Source organism: Rutilus rutilus (genome assembly GCF_951802725.1).
Source record: "Rutilus rutilus genome assembly, chromosome: 10".
NCBI lineage: Eukaryota > Metazoa > Chordata > Actinopteri > Cypriniformes > Leuciscidae > Rutilus > Rutilus rutilus.
This window is the reverse complement of record NC_140215.1, coordinates 23333630-23358189: the sequence shown is the minus strand read 5'-3', so window position 1 is coordinate 23358189 and position 24560 is coordinate 23333630. Positions and strand designations below refer to the sequence as shown.

At 37.4% G+C, this 24560-nt stretch overlaps 1 protein-coding gene across 1 annotated transcript in view; it reads left to right on the top strand.

The window, feature by feature from the left end:
• The window catches only part of igf2bp2a (insulin-like growth factor 2 mRNA binding protein 2a), a 69229-nt gene that overhangs the window by 16637 nt on the left and 28032 nt on the right, over positions 1–24560 (top strand). Inside the window, exons 3-5 of the mRNA XM_084420966.1 lie at positions 17502–17550; positions 18657–18708; positions 22950–23013. Coding sequence (XP_084277092.1) covers positions 17502–17550; positions 18657–18708; positions 22950–23013 — 165 coding nt within the window. The remainder of the gene's footprint in view (positions 1–17501; positions 17551–18656; positions 18709–22949; positions 23014–24560) is intronic.

Genomic DNA, 24560 nt, shown 5'->3' with positions numbered 1-24560 from the left:
GCATTAGAATTGTTAATGTTTAATATTCAAATAATAATAAAAAAATATATTAGCTATATAAAACTATATAAACTAAACATAGCCTAAGCTTTGAACCTAAATCTTAATTTAAAAAAATCTCTTTAAGCTTCTTTTTGTGAAAGAAATACAAAATATTTGTACATTTATTTTATGTAATAAAAAAAAAAAAATTTATTATAAACTGAATTTGCACTGAAAGTGAAATATAATAAAAACTAAAATTACTGAAGTTTAATTTTAACAAAAGCTTTTAGCTCAAATGAGATGATAATACATCAGTGAATCTAACAGAATCCAGAATTTTGTTAAATTCTGGAATATTCTAGGTGAAAATGAAAGTAAAACTCAAAACAGACTGTTTGAATAGCAGTTTGTGCTGCCATATGGTGATGTGATGGATTCAGATATGCATGTGTAATTCAGGTAATTATCTTACTTTAAAGGGTAGGTACATCTTCATCAGTTCAAATCTAAGGATTTTTTAACACTGTTCCTCCTTGAGTTGAAAATAGTTTTCTTACTGTAGATGTGTGTCATTACTCCTATTGTTAAATGTTGACACATTTCCTGGCATGTTTTCTTGAGAAATAGAGTATCATGCAGATGTATCTGTAGTGTCATATTGAGGTCTGTTCTTCTGTCACTTATGATGTGTCAGCTTATAGTGCAGTGAGTGATTGAATATGAAGATTTTTGGTGTTTTTCACAGGCTGAAGTTTGTGAATCAGTATTTCAGTGATGTTCTCCTAATGCCTGAATTTATCTATTAATATTTGATGGAATATATGCTAATCATGAGATAAAACATGTTATGAGGTTATTAATTAGGAAAACAACATATAAAAAGACTTTTCGCTTTGTTGCTTCATTCCATGAATATTATCCATTCATTATTTTGTCTTTTTACTGAATAACACTGTTTTTCAGTCCTATAGGTTGTTCTTAAAAAAAGCTTGTAATAATCCAAGGGAGCGAAGCATAGTGAAGGGTCAATTGCTGTTCATAAATAAATGTAGGCAGGCATATGTTCATGTCAGCCGCGGCTCATCTGCAAGGGCAAGTGGGGCAGAGCCCAATTTTCCAATGTAAAACTGTGGTGAAAAATGGAACTGTAATGCACTCTAATTGAGAGCCATTGGGGCAGTTTACCTAATGTAAACCTCACTCCAAACCAAGACGATATCAATCCGCTTAAGCGCATCAGGTCAGTAACTAGTTGACATGTCTGTTCTTCCTATCAATAGCCTAGTGAATAGCCTTTATATAGTTCTGTTGTGTTTGATTGATGTTTGTTCTGAGAATAGAACTCACAACTTGTAACATTCTAAAACAAAATTCGGAGGCTATAAATACTATATTAAGGCAATACTAAGATAGCGTTCTATGGGTGTGTTGTGTGTACACCTGTCAGTCAACATTAGACCGACACCCTCAGGCTGAATAATGCAAGGACGTTAAAGGGATACTCCACTTTTTTGGGAAATAGGCTCATTTTACAACTCCCCCAGAGTTAAACAGTTGAGTTTTACCGTTTTCGAATCCATTCAGCCGATCTCCGGGTCTGGCGGTACCACTTTTAGCATAGCTTAGCATAGCTTAGAAACTCTTTGGTCATTTTTTTGAGAGAGATGCTAATGGTCCTGTCCGATTCAATGATCTATGCTAAGCTATGCTAAAAGTGGTACCGCCAGACCCGGAGATCGGCTGAATGGATTCGAAAACTGTAAAACTCAACTGTTTAACTCTGGGGAGTTGTAAAATGAGCCTATTTCCAAAAAAAGTGGAGTATCCCTTTAAACCTCAGCCCAAAGTGTGTCTGCATGTGATCAGCGATTAGAATTTAAAGCTTACAAAATGTTTATCATAAACTGAGAAGACCCAGAATTAGTGCTGGGCGGTATGACCAAAAATCCACATCACGGTATTTTTCTAAATTACACCGGTTTCACGGTATATGACGGTATTTCTTTTTTTCCAAGCATGACTGGGTGTAAAACACATTTTTCACTGAGTGAGAGAGGAAATACTGCAGTAGATTGACTTAGAATGCCCTATTTTACTGTCATTAGGCAGAAATAGCGGTTTCCCCGGTAACGGCTGTACACAAAGCAGCAACGCTCATAAACGCTGCTTTATCAGGAAAGATAAAGAAAGATTCAATCGTAATAACAAAGAAACTTTTGTGAAGGCCGTCAGTTCACTTCAGATACATTCACATAAAAACACTCGCGCCGCGTTTTGATTTTGAAACGTGCAGTGCTCGTGTTTATTCAACGATGTCAATGCCAACCACAAATAGATTTTCCAAAAGGCTGTGCTGATATTGTGAACCAATGTATGGGAAACACTGTAATATAATTTGACAGCTATCAATTATAGTTTAACCTATCCATCTTCAAAGTCACGCTTAGTAACACGTGCATCACTACAGTGCAACAGAGAAAAAGGACCCTCTCAAACAGTGTCGCGCCGCGCCGCGCCGCGCCGCGTTCCGATCATTATTAAAGCGACATACACCGGTATTGCGGTATTTTAAAAATTCATATCATAACAAAAATAAACACCGGTATTCGGTATGAACCGGTACACCGCCCAGCACTACCCAGAATCTGCCCAACCTACATTTATGGCCAGGAGCCGCTTCTGGTTAATGTGCTGGTAGTTCTGGCATCATAACAGTGTTTCAGTCTGAGCTTATATTCCATAGGCTGGGTAGAGCTTTGAATTGTAAACATTGGAGTGTGTGTACGTTGTAGAACTAGATATTTTCTGTAACTGCTCATAACAATCCAGGACTTTCCCTCCTTTTGCAGGCTGTCAAACTGTTATATGGTATTCAGAGAGATTTATTTTTCGAATTCAGAGGCCTGTTAACTCTGTGCACAGGTGGATTGTGATGGACGTCACTTTATGGAGTGGAGAAACTGGTCCCTGTGTGCCAGAGCAGGCTCAGAAAAACCACTAGCCTGCCAAGGGCAGTTCATGCTATCATCAGCCCGTTGACTGAGCCAACTGGGTTTCAGATGAGATACAGTCTCTCTCACACATCCCTGTTTTGTCAACACTAACATTTTAAAATGTCCTCTACAACTTCCTGGTTGTCTTATTAAAATACTGTTGATGTTCTCAGCTGCTGTTTGGTTCTATTTCTTTTGCTTTGTCTTTTGACTAGAGCTGCATAATTAATCGAATAAATAATCAAGGTTACTATTGTGAAATATTATGTTGACTGCAGTGTATTGCATTTAGGTCTACTCCCATTGCATCAACATTCACTGTTGGCAGTGTGTTTTTTGTCAGTGGTTGAGCTTTGTAAACAATCACAGACATGTCTGTTGTTTGCACTTAATTTTATGTAAATTCTGTTAATCAAAATAATGATAATTACAGTATCAGGGAAAACAATCAACATTAATGATTTTTGCCATTATACATAATTTGCTGTAGACTTGTAGTATCAAATCAAGAGGATTCCCTAAGTCAGATTTGTAATGAAATACAGCTGTATAAATGATGGTGTAAATGAATGTTGTGGTGTATATAATTCATTAAATGTGTGAAAAGCTGCATAAGATTAATTTTGTTTCTCTCTCCATCACGGTGATGCATGATTCTGAGTTTTATTTACACTCCTATCAAACCCAATAGAAAATGCATCTTCCTAAAGAACAATACATGCTTCTTGTAAGCAATAAGGCACTGGCTTACACATTACATTAGGTAACTCAATCTCATGAACTCGTTACATGAAGTCACATTAATGTAAACCATAACAGAAATTGATTTAGGATTTTCCGCAGGCCTGTTTGATTCTAGGCTGCTTCCTTTTACTGGATACAGTACTAAAGAGACATAAAAACATATACAAAAACATATAGGGCTGTCAATTTAACGTGTTTAGTGAACATTGAAACAGCTAACTTGAAGTACCAACTTTGTTTTTGTGAATCTGCAGTTAGTTTTAGCTGTTTTAGCTGGTGGTTAGCCAGCTGGTCTCCCAGCCTACCCAAAACCAGTTTAAAACCGGCCAACAGACAGGTCTGACAAGCTAAGACCAGCAAATCCGATTAGGCTAGCTTAAGCAGTTTTTCTTCAGCAGGGATCAATTTACTTCTAAACTCACTTTTCATAACGTCTATGCATTGATTTTTTTTTTGTCTGCAACAATATATGACTTTTGAATGTTTGATTTCTCTTTCATATTTTGGATGTAGTTAAAGCACATTGTAACGCTTGCTCTGGAAAGGTGCTATATAAATAAAAATGACTTAAAAGGATGTTCATTTGGGGTTAATTTTATTCATTTTGACTTGAGGCATATTGTGCAATTAATTCAGCTAAAACACTTTTAGAGCTGTAATGTAGACTGAAAAATAATAAACGTGTGTTGTTCAAGCTCTAACCAAAGCTTTGGGAAGGACTCTATTAGCAGTTTTAGAGATGCAGTGAGGAATCCTCATGTAAACACTCCTTCCTGTCTCTTGCTGTCTCAACCATTAATATCCTGGAGCAAAGTGGACAAGCTCCTTACCAGAAGTACTCTGTGTTTCTCTAATGGGGCTGCTGTTTAGAGCATGTATTTCTCAAAGAGTAAAACAAGCAGCTCACTGTCGCCCATGGGAGATGAAAGCACAAAATAACTGATAAATACTTGCAGATTCGTGTTGACGTGTTTTTTGTGTGTGTGTGTGTGTGTGTGTGTGTGTGTGTGGCTGACCCATAAAATGGAGCAGGACTGGAAACAGCTGGCAGACTGTACCTTTATTTACCAAACAACAACTCTGCACCATGCTTTGAAAGCAAACTCCCAGCATGCTGATTACTTAATGCATCAGTGGACTAACAGTGCCCTCCTCCAAATCCTGTGATCTCTTCAGCTGAACATTTAAGCAAACAGTGAACTCAATGTACCTGCAGGGTACAGTGTTCTGTTATGTAGCATGGTGCAGTAGTAATTTCTCTCTTGCTTCCTGGCTTAATTTATTCATTTATATAGAAACATCCTAGTATTTTTCACAAATAAAGAAGTCGTTAGAAACGCTACTAAAAAGTAGCGAGTTTGTGTATTACAAAATCTTTTGTAGAATAATATGCTTCAGTTTAGTAATTCCCTCAGTTCTCTTGTCACTGTTTTGCCTCATTGCATGAGAGTGTAGTGCTCTCTGATAGGCTGTGCCGGTCAGGGGGCGGGGCTTTCTCAGAGAGTGCTGCTGTGTGATCTCTGTGTGTGCGTGTTAGTGAGCTGCAGTGCAGCTGCTCGAGTTGTAGTTACGCCTGCAGCAGTGAGCACTGCATTGTAAATTGTAGTATACACAACATAATCTTGTGTATATATGTAAAGCAGTACCACGATTGTCTGACTGAATTGTTTACCTTATGGGCCCTATCATATATCCGGCGCAATGCGGCGCCAGGCGCGGCGCAAGTGTTTTTTGCTAGTTTCAGCCCGACGCAGTTATCATTTTCACGTCCTGCGCCAATGTTGTTTAAATAGCAAATGCATTTGCGCCCATTTGTGCGAGAAGGGTTGCACTTGCACTCTCAGACTTGCAGCACTCTCAGACTACATAATAACATGTACTTACCATAGCAATAACAGTAAATTATGCATAATTACATGCAACTAACCCTAAACCAAATCCTAATCCTACCCTAAATCAAATCCTAATCCTACCCTAATCCTATAGTATTGTGACGTCACTTGCAGAGGAAGCGCAGGTGACTGAGAGTGCAAGTCTGATAGTGCAAGTGTAAGTCTGCAGCCAGACACTATTGAGTTGTGCGCCCATGGGCGTGCTGGTCTGAAAACGAGGTGTGTTCAGGTGCATTGTTGGCGCGTTGCTATTTAGAGCGTTAGTAATATGAGCCTATAGGCGGGCTCATACACAACGCACATACACTCTACTTATTACATAAAAAGGGACAGCAGCAGCACACAAACTAGCCAAATATTAAAAATAAAAGGATTACAATGTAAGAGATTATTATCGTGTACATAAAGATATGATGGAATCCGGCTTGTCCCGTAGATGGTCTGCTCACGCGCTTTAACCTCGCGCACGAGCAGATCTGTTTCCTCTCTGAAGATGTGTTTAGTCTTTCCACCATCAAATTCCGCCATGTAAATAGCGAATCAGCTTTGGCGCAAGTGCAACTGGCTTTTAAAGGGAATAGGAGATGAGACTCTGATTGGTTTATTTGCACGTTAAGCCCAAAACACACCCATTACTCATTAAGAGAATAGGGACAACCCTTTTAGACCATGCGCTGGGCGCGCCGGCCATTTTTCCGAAGTGGATTCGGACACGTGCTAAGTGCACCTGCACTGTGCGCTTTAGACCATGCGCTTAGATCATTAAAATAGGGCCCTATATGTTTGTATCTGCTGTTTTTTACCCCTCTTTTTAAAACACTTCAGTTGTATTAGCTAGCTGCAAAGAGCATGATTAGACGCATAGGTTTGTAATTGTAGTGAATATATACTGCTCACAGAGATCTGTCTCGCTTCTCTGTGGTTGAGTGTAGCTAGATGCATTTTATGGGAGATATGTTATGTGTATTAATATTAATAATTTCTGCAAACCTGTTGGGTATACAGATACATGTATACTGTAAAGATACACTGTCAGTGTCATCTGTTACTGCTGCTACTTGCTACGTATTATATTAATTTATTTAATTGTTGAGTGTCAGTTTTGCCTGCAGGGAGGACTATAAATGGGGGAGATGGTAATTAACAAAAACACTATTAGAAAGGCACTCTTTTAAACAACTTCACAATCACTAAATCTACAAATATACAAACATTTAAAAAAACAGTCCTGAAAAATTAAGCAAAAACATTTCAACCGCCTCCTGGTGGCTGGCTGCAATATAGGTCATAAACCCCGCCCTCTCAACAAAAAAAAATCCAATTGCACTTCAAATAAATTTTTTTCCGAAGATGCTTTCTGTCATTTCATGTAGTTCTTATCACACCGACGTATGTAAAAGTGTTCGTTTTTCCAGTAAGTTTGTTTTTAGTTAGTCATTTGATGCTATACAAACAGGGTGTAACAATGATTGACTGAGTCTAATGAGTCTGGGTATGGGCGGGACCATGATGCCACGGCTCCACCTCAGGATCACTACTGAGCAGACTGGGCTCCTAATGACATAATTAGAAATGACCATTTTTGGGATATTTTGGCTTCATTTTTCTACAGTGGAAGGAAGTGGAGACATATTTTTTTACAGTCTATGGTGCACTTCATTACGCACCACTCTGTTCAGGGCTCAGTGGATTTGGATTTGTTCTACTGGTTTGGGCCAGGGGTTGAAATTTTTACTTGCCCTGCCAAAATTTTCACTGGCCCCAACACAAAAAGTAATAAATAAATGAAATAAAAATAAAATAAAACAGGCTTAGTTATTGTTTTAGTTGTTTTTGATCCATGTAACCTTAATAAATAAGGTTATGACGTCAAAAACTACTAGCCTAACTCATACATTTTAAATATTGTTAAAGACAGTCAATATTAAAATAAGTACAAATTACAAATAGCATATTATGTGCAAAAATGGGTTAAAATCACATTACATTCTAACATTGTAACATTATAATCTAAAAACAAAAATAAAGATTTTATTTTTAAATTTACTAAACTAAAAATTCAAATAATACAAACAAAAGCACAAACTAATTAACCTACATTTGATTAGATCTACCCTATTACAATAGTCACTTTACAGTTACTTCTATCATACAAATACACTTACTTGTTTAGTTTAAATTCTACATATGGCACATTTATTGTTCAACAAAAAATATTTTAGCAATATGTATATTTTAATCAGAATTATTGCACTCCGTCTGTTTTTTGCGCATGCGCGCGGCGGCGCTCGTTCACGGAAATCTATGGAGTTTGGCGAAGATTCACTCCTGACCGGAGTGGAAATGGAAATATGGAAATATTTGGACGAGTTTCTAACATTTACAGATGAAGAATATATACATGTGAAATGTAGGTTATGCACTGTGGAAAGCACAACATCTCAAACACGTTACACTGCAGCGCAAGTAGGCTATCTATCTGTCAGTCAGCACATGTATCTGTGGAAATGATTGAGATGCCAATTAAATCAAAGAAGGCGGGCCTTACTGTTCACAGAAGCCGATCGTGAATTACAATAACACTTCAGTTTTAATTGTGAAAGAGTGGAATAAGATGTAAGTAGCTAAATATCTGACAATTGTTTTACGATAGAAATGTTAATTAGTGATGCTAACTAATATACTTTTTTTCGGAAATTTCTGTTTTTATTGAAACCGGCAGCTTATGAATAATTCTTACCCTTTCTTTAATTCTTAAATAAAACCCCTTTTCTGACGTAATATGTTTTTTTACTTCCTCAAAACTTTAAGTCATTGAACTAAGGATTCCTAACTGCATATAGTTCTCTTTCTTAAACCGAGTTTGGGAGTTCATGAGTGGCTTTTAAGAGCACGACTCTCTGACTAGTGACTACTGGTTTCAGTGAGTGAATACTGACAGCAGCAGAGGGCCTGTCAGGGAACTGCTGCCTCCATTTACCCGTGAGGAGCTTCTCCCTTCTGCAGGATCTCAGCCAGGCAGGTGAACACTCTGCATTCTCATTAGCCTTCGCCCTGAGAGTGAGAGCGACAGCAAACAAGAGAGAGAGAGAGAGAGAGAAAGAGAGAGGGAAAGTGTGTATATGGTGGTGTTGTTCTCCTAAGGTCTTTGTATGTCTAAGGCAGAGCACAGAAGGCAGTTTGGATCAGTATGGTTAGATGGTTTCTGCACTGATGAATCCCTGAGCATTAGCTATATACGTCACTGTCACATGCGGCACATTCATCATGTTGAATTTCTTTGGTGTCGTTTGAGCACATTGTATAAAACATTGCCTTTCCCTGTGATGTTTATTTGGCGGGAGATCTGTTGTCTCTCGTCTGGTTGCCTCCTTACACCCTGAGACTGAGTATTGACACATTTCTTCTTCTGGGATTTTAAAATGTAAATTGTTTTTATACTAAAAAGATGACTAGTAACTACAAAACAAATGTTTTTGAATTTATTCGTGAAATACAGTGACTATGAGAGGAAACATTTTCAAGGTGGCATGATCTTCTTTTCTTTTTTTACAAGTGTCTGTTCTGTTGCCGTTAGGGAAGTACAGAGTGTTCCAGTGTCACTTGGACAGTTCCGAGTTTTAGTTCCTGTCGTGAGAAGGTCTGTAGTGACTTCAGGAAACACTGAAAGCTCAGTCAGTTGTAACAGCGGAAGTCATTTGTGTTGATCTCAAGACAGACAAAACATTTGTGTAGAAGTTCTCACAGCACCATCTTCAGTAACTTATCTGACAAGAAGACTGACCCTCTAGTTTAGGTGTTAACCTCAATTTTTAGTGCGCCCTGAATGCTGATAGTGTTATAGTACTACTGTCCAATTTTAGCTGATTCTGTGTATTTGACTTTGGTGAGGGGGAGATTTCACATCTTTGTTGATCCAGGAACAACATTCCAATACACCAATCAGATTTGAGGAAGAAGTTAACAGTCTATGTCAAGTTTAGGCGTACAACCAAGGCAAGGCAATTGCCTCTGTATCATTTGCCTCTGATTTTAGGGCTAATATGTTATGGATAGGGTTAGGTTTAAGGGTAGGGAGTCCTAGGGACAGGTTAGGGCTACATTTTCAGACTGGAATGTTGGTCCAGGATCAACAAAATATGTTTATCCTGGAACATGTCTTACTTGGTAAAATCACGGTGACCAGGTGGAGATAGTGTGGCACTCTCTATTATCTTTTTTCTTCCCATCTGTTAGATGTACACTACCCCTCTAAACTGTGGGGTAGTAAATGTATATATATTTTTGGCAAACCCCATAGCAATCTCTTGCAACTTCATGGTTGAACACAGCTGGTTTAGGAGACTGTGTTACCAAAGAAATTTGTGTTATGTTGTTTTTTGAATATGGGAATTTTTATTCCCCTAAAAATATGGACTATTGTTTGACACTTTGATAAAACAGCCATTTTTGTTGCATTTATTTTGTTTATTCTCAGAACAGACTACTGTAATTTCTTACAAACCAGTAATCCACCCAAATCTTTAATTACGTCACCACACCATCATTCAGCATTTCAGTTGTAGAAGTGAGCCCTGCCACACACTGACATTTTCATCAAGAAGAGCAAAGTGAGCTCTGATATTCCTGTCATGTGACTTTCAAGAACTAAATTAAGTAAAATAAATTCCACATTCGTCCTGACATTTCCAAAATACCCCCTATGAATCTGTGAAATTCTCAGAATCCAGGACATTCGCAAGCATAGATGCTTATTTATCACAGGGCTCCTGAGACTGAGGGAAACCCATTGTGGCTTTTAAAGTTCCTGTGCATCCAAAACTATTAAAGCCAGGAATGTGATGTGTCTGGGTAGATTCACAGGCCAAGACAAGACATTTGAAGTAGGATTGCATTTCACGCATCTGAGAAGGGAGCAAACCATTCCTAAAACTGTTAACTTAGCTCTTCTTCTTTGACTCTTTATGAGGCCACACTGTGGGACGTATAGGACAGACATGGAACATTGGCTGTCTGTGGCTTGCGAGCTGCCGCCTGGTGTCAGTTCTGCACACCCTCATGAGTGTGTGAGTCTATGTGTCCTGCCACCCATATGGAGTGGAGCCACTATGTCTCATCTCTGCATGAGTGCATTTTTTGTTCCTGTGGATGTTACACATCATAACGTTTGCTCCTTTCATGAGACTAGTATGTTTAGTTTAAAAGATGCCACAATAAATGGCAGGGCTGAGTATTATTGATACAAATTTGATTCGATTTTGATTTTATTTCAGTTTCAGTCAATATCGATTAATTTGGATATATCAGGTACAGTTCATGTCTCTCTCAACTAAAGCTGTAAACCTTACAAACACTACAATAACATTAAAGGTTAAAATTGACCTAAGTCAGTTCTTAGCTTTTTTTTTTAAATCAAAACTGTGAATTCATCACATGACATTGTAACCAAAGTGCCAGTCACTTTTTAATTGGCTTTCTGTGCTCATTTCCTGTGCATTGATCCAGATAAGAGTCCGCTTCCTGTCTTTGTTGTGTCCACCACGGCCAGGGCATTAGAGAGAAGTGAGGTCCACCTCTTTCTCATTCTCCAATGAGGAACGCCTGAATGTTTGTTCTCTGTTTGCACACGTGTGACTCCCAATTATCCGCCCCTGCTCACGTGCCCGCGTTGTGGCTGAGTGATTTATGTATGGTGAATAACATTTCGTCTGGCTGACAGGGATGATCAGATGGTGGTCGTTAGCAGGTCTGAGAGGTCCTGGCCCAAGGTGAATGGTCCTATTCTGACCCGTCTGCTGCACGCCGCTTCCAGTGGCGAGCGTTCCTTCGCACCATCCACGCGGATGTGAGGATCTGTATGCCAACATGGTTTTCTAGCTTGTGCGCTGCATCTGGCTGCTGTAAATATTAGCTTTTCAACTGAACGTGGCCACCCTCAGATATTCAAAGGCAGAAATTGAGAAGCGTGTTTTTTTATTTAGTTGTCTGGCACCCTTTTCTAAACCAGCAGCAGACAACTTGGTTACGTTCAACAAACATAAGGTAAGCAGTGCATTCAGTCTGCATCTTCTAGTGCTGGTGGTTTTGGACTGGGGTGAAGGGGTCTGTGAGACCGATTTCAAAAGTGCATTGGGTTCAGCTCCATTACACATAAACATAAACAAATACTCACTGAAGAGATTCGAAAATAACAAGCTAATATACCTGCCCCCTCCTGATGGCACATCATAAATTGATCCTTAGAGATCCAGATCCTGCCTCTCAGTGTTTGTGTGTGACCTTAAGAGTTTTGTTTCTCTGTGCATGTGTCTTTTCAGTGTTTTTTTAGGGATACACCAATGTAAAAAATTTGGACTGATACTGATAAACTGATCATTTTTTCATGTTATGGCCGATAACCGATAAATAGTTGAAAGGGGTAATGACATTTTTAATAACAATGACAAGGGGTAATGACAAATTTGCCTCAATCTTTTGACATATGTGACCCTGGACCACAAAACCAGTCACAAGGGTCAATTTTTTGAATTTGAGAAGTATACATCATCTGAAAGCTGAATAAATAAGCTTTCAATTGATGTATGGTTGTTAGGATAGAATTATATTTGGCCGAGATACAACTATTTGAAAATCTGGAATCTAAGGGTGCAAATAAATCTAAACATTGAGAAAATCGCCTGTAAAGTTTTTTAAAGTTTATGTTCGCGATTTTGCTGCATCCACTCACAAAAATATTTTTCTTTATATATTTACGGTTAGCCTGGGTTTCCGTATGCTGCCTTGCGCGCAGCGCGATTTTATTCATGCTGCTAGGCAGCCTGAACACCATGGACGAGATTTTCCCCTTAAAAAAGGAACCAATCACAGAACGGGGAGGGAGCAGCAAGACGATGACGACGTCTATGCGACACAACGGAGCATTTTGTTTATATCTATGGATCCAACATGGCAGCAGACGCGAAGTTACCTTTCGATGCAGCCTTAGATAGTGTTTTAAGTATTTTAGTCGCTGAACGCCATCGTGTACACAAATCTCTGACCCATCGTCTTCTTCCTCGTCGAATTTCTGTCGCTCTACATACGTCATCTGGTATAATTGAAACGATTGGCTATGAGCTACGTACAGGCGCATTTGATAGACATTCTACACTACGCCCAATAAACGGCTCTGGGCATTCGTAAACCACACCTCAAATACGAGAAAATTAACATGTGGTACCCAGACCACGTCTCAATGAGACGAGGTCTGACGTTAGCCAGGCTAATTTACGGTAGGAAATTTACAAAATATCTTCAATCAATCAATCAAAAATTTATTTCTACAGCACATTTAAAAACAACACGAGTTGACCAAAGTGCTTTACAGATTCCACATTTCAGTAGCGTTAAAACAAACATCAATAGACACAAATCATTCAATCATCTTCATGGAACATGATCTTTACTTAACATCCGAATGATTTGTGATATAAAAGAAAAAACGATAATTTTGACCCATACAATGTATTGTTGGCTATCGCCACAAATATACTCGTGCGACTTGTGACTGGTTTTGTGGTCCAGGGTCACATATAAGAGGTAATTTGTACCATTAAAACATCCTTCAAGTTTCATAGCTTAAAACATTAAAACATCATTTTAAATGCAACAAATGCTACGAATTTGGGCATCAAAACATATAATGTACAGTGTGAAAAAATAAAATGCATTTTGTTAGTCAAATCAAACTATGCGAAATGAGCATGCGCAGCTAAGTATCTACTCTACGATACTGAAACATTAAAAATACATTTCTAAAAATTTGCCAGATAACCAATTTTTCAAACAGGATTATGACGCAAGTTGGACTCAAACTTGTTTACTATAAAAAAAAGTTGCTGCCTTAAATGTTTAAGTACAATCAACTGATGTTTAAGTCATTTCAACTTAAATAACATTAAACTGTAAAAACATATGTTCTCATAACTTATTGATCATATACTTTTTTACAGTGTTGCGGTAAGCACCACTGTGCAAGAGACTGAGCGCATGCAAACAAAGTGGACAGCTTAAAGTCCTTATGTACATGTCTTTTGTGAGTGTGAATGCGTAGAAGATAGGCAGAGAGATGCTCATGCTGAGGTTTGCCATGATCCTCCTGTGATGGGCAGGGCGTGTGCATCTGAGCCTGTGCACGTCCAGGAAGGGCTCAGTAATCCAGTGCTGCCACAGGCATGCTGAAAATGAGGAGCCCCTGAAGAGTTGTGGAGAGCACTGTCACTTTTTCCACCCCAGCAGGGTGGAGGAAAGATGGAGAGATGGAGGAAAAGAGAGGGAAAGAACATGGATGGTTATGGTGGTTAGAAAGAGAGAGAGAGCGAGCAGACAGAAAAAAAGAAGCCGTCGTCCACTTGTTGTGTCGTCGGCATTTGAACCTCAACACAAGGCCATGACAGAGAAATTAACAGTTGCTGCTATTCTTTCCTTTCCTCTGATCCAGCTTTCTCATTTTTTGTACTAGGGGGGACAGCTGACCGCTTTTTTCCCCTTCATAACTCACAAACCTAAACAAATCTACCTTCCATCTTTTGCTATTAGAAACAGTTCTATGTGCCTAAAGTAAATGAACCATCAAAGGGATAGTTTACCCAAAAATAAAAATTCTGTCATTCTTTATTCACCCTTTTTCATTTCCGAACCTGTATGACTTTATTTGCTCTCTGAAGCACAAAAGAAGATACTTTGAAGAATGTTGGTAACCAAACAGCTTTGGTTACAGTTGACTTCCACTGTATGGGCAAAAAACATTTAACCATTTCTCTAAATATCTTCTTTATGTTCCACAGAAGAAAGAAAGTCATACAGTAGAGATGCACGAGTCGGAATAAATTGAGATCACGATTCTGAAAAGACAACTAAACAATATAACGTGTAATTTACTAGAGGTTCTGACAAATCTTTTTAAGTCTCTTGTCGCCACCTACTGGTGTAACAATTTAATTGATACAATCTTTATTTGAAGTGCCAATTTACTTTCAAAAGTTGATTCATTTTATTTTGATCACTTGACATCTGTGTTTTATATTCGAACTATAAACTTTTATAAATTAAATAATGATACTAAGACTGTTTGTGAAGGTGTTTCATACCTAAACATGACAACTGCCGTCTGGCTCAGTGGCAGCGCCAACGCAGATCTGAACGTTCGCTGTGATTTCGTCAGAGGTTTAATAGACACAGACGAATCGTTGTCATTTAGGAATAAAATCGCGTGGGTGTTTGAATCGAGATCTGTCATACAGGGGTTGGAACGATATGAAAGGGAGTAAATTATGACAGAATATTCATTTTTATACATTAGGCATACAGTTCATAAATAATAATACATTAGGGGTGGACAATATTTGAGATTTGCTTAAAATTTATCAGGATCAGACAATATTTACTAGAGACCAACAATTTATGGCAAAAAAAAAAGCTGTTTATTTGTTGACAGACGGGGATAATAGTGTGACTGGAGTAGCCCTTACAAGTGCATCGTGAATGGAAACAGCACGTCTGCCAATTGAAGGTGTCACAACTTGCTAGAGTGGACTCTTCCATTGATTATAATGAGAGCAATTTAGCTTATCAAGAGGTGCTGCTCATGTCCGCTGTAGAGACGGTGTTACTGTTGAACCCTCTAATTTGAGGGTCAGGATGAGGAGGTGTAGGTTTGAGCTAGCTGAACTGCCACGCTGAAATGGGAAATGACCCCTTCTCAGGAAGCATAGAGGGATTGACAGTTAGCGGGCCACAGCATTAGCCGAAGCTGAAGGGATGCGCTAAGACTGAGGCAGTTAGAAGGTTTGAGGGGCGTGGAGGAAGTGTCACGGTTTACAGAGCTGTGTGTAGAGCACAGCTCTCTCACTAGACTATTGCAAAGTGTGCTGGGCAAAGAGTGAGGAAATGTGTAAAAACAGTCAGGGCAGCTTTACTGTGTATTCAGTGCACTCTGGATGAATGAGATTAATCTCTTACTTTCGGGCACGGTGAAAGATGATGCTTTTTGTAAGCCTCTTGCGTTTCACTGTTATCCGTTTGTCTTATCAAAGTCTACCTGCAGAAGAGCCCTAATGAACGGAGTGTGAAAGTGCCTCTGCAGATCTCGTTCTGCCTCTCTCTCACTGCTCTTTTAAATCTCTTTCCTCTGGCTAGCTCGATTCCACTCATTTTAATGTAGTTGTTAACAGCTTGTGGTGGAGCGGTTTGTGTGGCTTTGGTGTCGGTACAGAACTCTCAGAAGTCGTTGGGTAGCGTCGGACTCGACGAATGATGGAGCACAGACACAGACGAGTCGCTCTGGTGCAAAGTTGTGAATGAGGGACCTGCTCACTCTTAACTAAGCCATTTCTCTCTCTCTCTCTCTCTCTCTCTCTGTCTCTCTGTCTCTCTCTCGTCTGAGCATGTGTCATTGGACAGTTGCCCGCAATGAATCATAGAGCTTTTGATTTGAGCCAATTTTATGTTGGTGCAGAAAGACTTTGGTAATGACTTCATATGTATCAAAATACTGCAATCTATATTAAAAATGCTCCCAAAAAAATTTAAATAAAAAATGCTCCCAAAGGGATGCACAATATATCAGTGACCATATCGATATGGGCCAGGTTTAAAAAAAAAAAAAAATTCTTTTATATATACATTATATATATATATACATATACATATATACATTACAATTTGTAATGTTTTTGAAATGCTCACCAAGGCTGCATTTCTTTCATCAACAATACAGTAAAATAAGTAATATTGTGAAATATTACAATTAAAAATTTTTTTTTTCTATTTTAATACATTTAAAAATGTAATTTATTCCTGTGATGGCAAATGAATTTTCAGCATCATTACTCCAGTCTTCAGTGTCACATGATCCTTCAGAAATCATTCTAATATGATGATTTGATGCAGTTGAAGTTTTTTAAGCAGTTTTTGCTGCTTAACATTTTTGTGGAAACAATGATACCATTCAAATATTTGTGTTAAGATTTAAAAAAAGAGCAAAAAATGCTTTTATTCATCAAGGATGCAATAAATTGATCAAAATTGACAGTGAAGACATTTATAATGTTACAAAAGCTTTCTATTTAATGAATGCTTTACTAAATTTATTAAATGATTTTAATAAATGCAAAGAAATGCTGTTCATTGAACTTTCGATTCATCAAAGAATCCTGAAAAAAGTATCACCATCTTGTAAAAATGTTTAGCAACAAAATCAGTTTTCAACATTGATAATAAGAAATGTTTCTTGAGCATCAAATCAGCATATTAAAATGATTTCTGAAGGATCATGTGACACTGAAGACTGAGTAATGATGCTGAAAATTCAGCTTTGCCGACACAGGAATAATTTTAAAATGTATTAAAATAGAAAACTGTTATTTTAATTTGTAATAATATTTTAGAATATTACATAAAAGAAGCATTTGTGAGCAAAAGAGACTGTTTTCAAACTTTGACAGTAAAATCCTTAGCATATTCACAATATTTTTCAATTTTATATTGCTAGTAATATCAAAAATGGTAGAATAAATACTGAATAAGAATTTCAGTTGTCCAAGAATAAGGACAACTGAAAAGGAATGACTTCTGCTTGCTTTAGTTGTAAATCTCTGTCAGTGCACACACCACTTTAGAGATGATCATGATTTTCATTGGCATCACTTTGATGCTCAAGCTTTATAAGTGTTTTGTTTCACTCTGTTTCTTTAGTCCCTGCTGGATCTGATTGGCAAGCCTGTATGTTTTAACACTGTGGCACTCATACGCTGAATATAGCTGCGCTTCTGTTTTCTGATTTCTCCTTTCTCTCTTTCACTTTCTTTTTTGTCTCATTGTCTCTCTCGCTTTCTTTCTGTGTCTGCAGGAGTCGGAAGATTCAGATCCGGAACATTCCTCCTCATCTCCAGTGGGAGGTGAGTGTGTAACTGCTCAGGCAGAGAGAATAGTGTGTGTGTGTGTGTGTGTGTGTGTGTGTGTGTGTGTGTGTGTGGTCAGGATTCTGTCTGTCCTCTCTGGGCTGCAGCGCTTTCTTTCTCTAACTGACGATGCATTAGAGAAGCTCCGCCCATACACACAAATACACTTCCTCTTCAGTCCGTGTGAATCTGTCTGGAGAGTGTTCAGCCCTGGTGACCCGATTGTAAATCCTAATGACATCATCACAGTGAGCTCTGGCCCACTTACACGCTCTCACACACTTCGTTTGTGTATTTGGACACTGTGCCTCTGTATTCTGCATTGCTTTCTTGAGTTTAGTGGCTCACTGTGTAAAAACGATGTGTTCATTCTATAACAAAGCCATTTTTTTGTGACATTTGCACACCACTTTTGAATCTGGAGAAGCTTTGGTAGAAATATCAGTGAATAATAAAAATGCAGTCTTTTTCTCAAACAAAACTATGAAATGGCAAGAGCTACATTTACCATTTGGTAGTTACCATTACCAAGTTTGGGTTCAGTAAGATATTTTTAAATACTTTTATTCAGCAAGGATGCATTAAATGAAACAAAAGTGACAAGAAATTGATAATGATACAAAACATTTTTGTTTCAAGTAAATGCTGTCCTTTTTAACTTTCTATTCATCAGAAAATAAAAAGAAAGATATATCATGGGTTCCACAAAAATATTAAGCATGATTTATAACTGATTTCAACATTGATAATAATAAGAAATGTTTAAGATGAGTAATGAATCTGCAAATTCAAATTTACCTTTACAGGGATACATTTTTTAAATATATTAAAACCTATTTAATTTCACCTTGTTGTTGTTGATCAAATAAATACAGCCTTTGTGAGCATGAGATAATTAATTCAAATTTTGATTTTTTTTTTCAAATTTCAAATTTTATTTTCCGATTTTGATATTTGACATAATAGTGAATATTTTAATTTTGGGGTGAAGCTTTCCTTTCATTTTTCAACTCTCCTATTTTCTAATATTCTATCTAAAAACAGTTTATGTGTTTATATGTTTTGCTGATTGTGTTTAACTTATTGTGCTCTTCTCGTTGCAGGTTTTGGACAGCCTGTTAGCACAGTATGGTACTGTAGAAAATGTGGAACAAGGTAAAGACTTGCCATGGTATTTTCTATTTGGTTAGTTGACATTTCAAGCAGTGCTTCATGGTATGACATGCTATATTCCATTTAAAAAATATTTACCATGCTTGCTGCTTGTATGATCTACTATTAATTGAAAGACTGCATTAAATATTTGCAAATTAAATCTTTTTTTTTATCTATCACACTGCAGGACCATTTAAATGAACTAGTGAAGACAAAATAGTTTTTAAAAAATAGTGAAGAACTTAGGAAAGAAAATGGTGACTATTGAGGTTGTCAAATTTGATATATTATGCAATTGTTCTCTTAATTATTTAATATTAATGTAAATATTTCATTAAAACAGTGACATGTGCAGAGTTTTTTTCTCATTTGTTTTATTAATATAAAATATTTGAGTATTTTGTTTGATTCATATTTTCAATAATAGAAAATGGCAGGTCTGTTCATTTACTTACATTCACTCAAAAAAAGGTGAATTTGAAAAGCTGCATTACGATAAAGCATAAGCAGAGCATACACACAAATTATTTTATTAAGTATTGACTTTTGCCATCCCTACTAACTAGTTACAGCATATAAAAATGCACTTTATTTTATACATTCATATCATAGTTGTTGAGCGGAAACCTATGTTCAAACCCGTTACTTTTCAGGATCACCATTTTTTTTTAAATAATTTAAGACTGTGTTGTCAAATTTGATATTGTGGCTTTGTATATGGTCAGACAGACATTTGCATGTTTCATTATTTTATTAACATTTGTGACCCTGGATCACAAAACCAGTCAGAAGTAACAATAGCCAACAATACATTGTGTGGGTCAAAATTATCGATTTTTCTTTTATGCCAAAAATCATTAGGCTATTAAGTAAAGATCATGTTCCATGAAGATATTTTATTAATTTCCTACCGTAAATATTAAAAAACATATATTTTTTTAGATTGAATGCAGCACAATCGCGAACATAAATGGACAACTTTAAAGGCGATTTTCTCAATGTTTCGATTTTTTTTATACCCTCAGTTTCCAGATTTTCAAATAGTTGTATCTCAGCCAAATATTGTCCTAGCCTAACAAACCATACATCAGTGGAAGAAATTGACCCATGTGACTGGTTTTGTGGTCCAGGGTCACATTTTTACCAAAATCAAGTTCAAATTGCGAGGTTACAAGGTTACAATTTTGACCAGCAAATTTCTGAGAATTTGGACATACATGTTTTGTCTGTCATTAGAACGGCCGCATCTGAACCAGTAAGTGCATCACATTAACTTACAGTTATAAAGTTTATTGTAGTTGTGTAAGCGCTCAGTTTTTTCTGTCATTTGGACAAAATGATGAAGTGATACTCACAGGCTATTTAGGACTGCGTTGGCTATGACTAGACGACAAATGCTAAGACACTCTTCCCTGCTAATAAAACATTAGCCTTTTTACATATATATATATATATATATATATATATAAACACATATGTGTAGTCTTTTCTATTGGGGACTTTGTCAAATAGCACATATGCTGATGTACCCGTGTGTGGATGAATTTAAATTGCTAACAGACTATGGACTGCAGAGACAATGTGTGCATTTAGATCACACATTATCCAGACTTAAATCCCATCAACACATGCTGCCAGTGGAGACGTCTCAGTTGTGAGGTTCTGTAATTGTCTTTCCCAAAAGAGAAAGGGTGCTCTTGAGACTGTGTGTGAATGAGAGGAAGTCTCAGACAGACAGTGCACGAGAGAGGGATGAACACTATGGCTGAAATGAGCAGTGTGATGGCGCAGCAGTGTGTGGATTGAAGTGGGAGAGTGTGGCGAGGCTCCAGCTGTAATGTGTGTGTTTTCAGGGAGGAGCAGCATGGTAGTAGGGAGGTAAATGTAGGCGCCTGTGGTCTCTCTCTCTCTCTCTCTCTCTCTCTCTCTCTCTCTCTCTCTCTCTCTCTCTCTCTCTCTCTCTCTCCTCTCTCTCTCTCTCTCTCTCTCTCTCTCTCTCTCTCTCTCTCTCTCTCTCTCTCTCTCTCTCTCTCTCTCTCTCTCTCTCTCTCTCTCAGCTGAGACCAATTGCGTTCACACCTGGTTTTAACATGCGTCTCCTGTGACCTCTTGTAATTCATGACACAAATCACTTACTTTATCAGTGTGTTAACTTAATGTTGGTACAGTGGTGCTTTACATGATCTGTCATATTATGTTGATATCAGATGCAGACACCTGTCCAAATGCAAAGGGCTCTCAGAAGTTTCTGTTCACTGAGCAATGTTCACTGAGCAATGTTTTGGACTCTGTTTACACCTTTTATGTAGTTCATGATCAAGACAATAACTCTCTCATCTTAGGAAATGTGTCAGTGATATCCAGAATGAGAGTCCACAATAACGAAAAGAGATATTTTTTTTTAAATCTAGTTTAAAACGCATGTCCAGAGTTCTTAGAAATGCACTCTTTGTATTTATGTTGGTTTCAATAGTTTTGAATGGTTTTCAAGTTAAAGTTTATATATTATATTATATTTTTAATGACTCTAAAACTGTCATGGGGTGTAACAGTCAAGTACAAATCTTATCCTAAAACACTGAATACATGTGAATGACATTTTTACTAAAATCATTCATTACTAATTCAAAAATAATATTACGTTTTTGGGGATATGTTACAACTGAACTAATTTTGCCTAGTAAAAAGTTAAATTATCTGAGAGTTTGTCATATTTTATATAATAATCAAATGTTAAAAAGCAGTAAATATCAGGAGAGTTTATCCTTCTTATATCTTATACTCTATGCCCTTAAAAATATATAAAAATTAATTTCTAAGTCAGAAATTAAAAATGCTTGTAATAGAAGAGGTATATTCAAGCTATTATTTATTTTTAATTTTTAAATTATTTATTAATAAATTATTTTATTAATAATTATTTATTATTTATTATTTATTTAATAAAATTATTTATTTTTTTCTGTATTTTTGAATAAGTCAATAGATCTAAAATAATGATCTTGTCATTGTCCTAAATAATAATTGTAACTCCAGCATTGTTTAGAAAAGGAAATCTCATCTTATGAAATAAATATGATGTTGGCATAACATGAGGGCACATAGTTCTCGTCATTCTTTCTCAGGGCCTATTGATGTGTCTTCATTGGTGACACTCATTGGTTCTGAGATTGATCGCTTGAGCTGCATTATAGTGAGGCTTTGTGGTTCTCTTCATGTGTGAAGCTCTGGATTTCTGCCCAGCCATCCCACTTCCTTCAGACAGACTGTCTAGTTCTCTAGACACACAACTCCATCTAATCAATAAAGAGGCAGGCTTTCCTCTTAAAAAATACCATACACATACACATACACATTGTCTCTGCAGTGGCTTCTGTCTGTAATTATTGCAATGACCTAAGAGGAATTCTTGTAATGTTGAACAGCTTTCATTTAGTCCCATTTCACAGTCTTCAGAAAGTATAATACAGCTTGACCTTTTAACACAGCGTTTCTCAACTGGCGGGTCACAGAGTGTGCAGTCAAAGAAACAACATGTTTTTCCTGAATCAAGACTTATTTTTTAAAGATTTCATTTTGGAGATTTTTGCCTTTATTATGATAAGATAGTATTGAGTGGACAGGAAGTGAGGTGGGAGAGAGAGAGGGACGGGATCGGGAAAGATCAGTGAGCCGGGACTCCGCTGCACTTCACTATATATAAAGAGCAAAAGAAATTACGAGCATGCAATGTCGTAGTTACGTTGTCAATTAGTAAGTCATGAAATTACCAGAAAGTACCAGTCAATTACATAACTTGTACTTGGTGTGTTAGCTGGGAAGGATTTGCATGCAGGTATGATGCTCATTCTATTCATCAGGATCATAAGGTCCTGAGTTGTACGTGTATAGTTGTACGTGCTATAGTTGGCAGTTGAACGTGTATACTCTTGAAGTGTAGGGTCTTGCCCTCATTGTGTCTGTATTTAGATGATGCACAGAGCTTTGATCCATGGACGTCAGGGTTGCTTTGTGCTTCTCTTGTGAAGTACACATGTGGCCATGGCACAGTAATCCTCATTTAATATGCAGACAGACACAAGTGGCTCTTCACAGCACTAATGCAAAACTGCATTTGTTTGTGTGTATGCATCTCATACAAAAGCTTGCAGTCTCATATGCTTATGAATATGACCGAGCTCTTTGTTTCTGAATATTGACTTCTCACTCCCTCTCTCACCTGATTTCATTTCTTTTTGCAGTTAACACTGATACAGAAACAGCAGTGGTGAATGTGACGTACTCAACAAAAGAGGAGGCTAAAATGTAAGAATTTAAGAATAAAGTTTTCTAGTTTTTTTATTTATTATTGATAGGGATATGACCAAAATCATATGTAAGAGCATAAATAAATGTATCATGGTAATGGTATGTCAAAAACCTTATGTTGTAATATTTACTATTTAAATGTGTAATATTTTTAATATAAAATATTTATATTTGTATAAATTTAATGGACATTAATTTAATGGACATATTTAAAGGCACACTGTGTAGAAATTGTGTTTTTGTCAAACAGCGACCCTTAGAGTCGCTGTGGAATACTTGCACTGTCGTAAATACCCCTCCACCCCCCCACCTCCCCACCTGCACACCGGTACCTGCGTCGGGCATGGAACAGGCACAGATAGACTCCGAAGACGTTAGGCTTATTTATGTCCTGATAATTATGTGAGATATTGAAAACTGTTCTCATGATAATCGCAGGAATCAACGTCAACAGCGTCGTCTGATATCCCTCAGGACTACGTGATAAATACACTTCACAACACCTGAGTTCAGCTGGCAAACTAGTTCGTGAGGCAAGCTAGGCAATAAAACATAACGCAAAAAACACGTAAGAGAAACGAGTGTTTGTTAGCAAGTCTGTTAACAGCTCTGATAATCGAAAGCTAGCTAGACATTATGTGGAAATTATTGGACTGGTCTAATTATCAGCAATGGATGAATGAACAGCATCGTAAAAAAATGACATACTACAAGCAAGCGCAACAACATACAACATAGAATGCAAACAAGTTTACAAATAAGAGATTTATTTACTGGCCACTTCATGCGTTTTCTCAGATCGGATAGCTATCTGATTTATCAAAACGATTCCATTTACACCTGGTCACATAAATGTGTTTTTGCGAAACGGATTTAAATCCGATCTTCAATTCCCGTGCTATATGCATATTTAATGGAGTGCACGTCACCGAAAGCAACAGATATGAGCTGCATTTTATTGATCATCAGCTAAAATTTCAAAATCAAAGACCGCAATAAGAGAGAGCAGCAACAGCCCTGGTAAGATCATTTCATTTCTTTACTTTTAATTATGATGATGATTGTGTGTTAAGCGTCTGCGACTTACTTTCACTTTGATTTGCGATAGTTTGCACGTTGGCTTGATGAATAGATGCTCAGCTCATCTGCGGTGATGCGTATTCCAGTAGCGTCGTCATATCTGGCTATTACATTACATAGCCTATAACACGCTTTCACACGTTTATTTATTTATTTATTTTAGCATTTTTGGGAGGAGTACAATTTACATATGTGGTTTCAACAACCAGATGCATTTACACTTGTCCAGTTTCGTCTGGAATGCGTCTCAGATCTCCTCCTGAAGTGGTTTGAGCGATCGGATTCAAATCCGTCTCGAATGCGTTTCGGAGGGCATTTACACCTGGTCTTTTCACGATCAGATAACTATCCAATCTGAGAAAACGCATGAAGTGGCCAGGTGTAAACAGCCCCCATGACAAAAACATACGCACGAAAGCCGAAAACAAACGCTGGTTGGCCTCTCACGTCCAGATTTGAGGAAG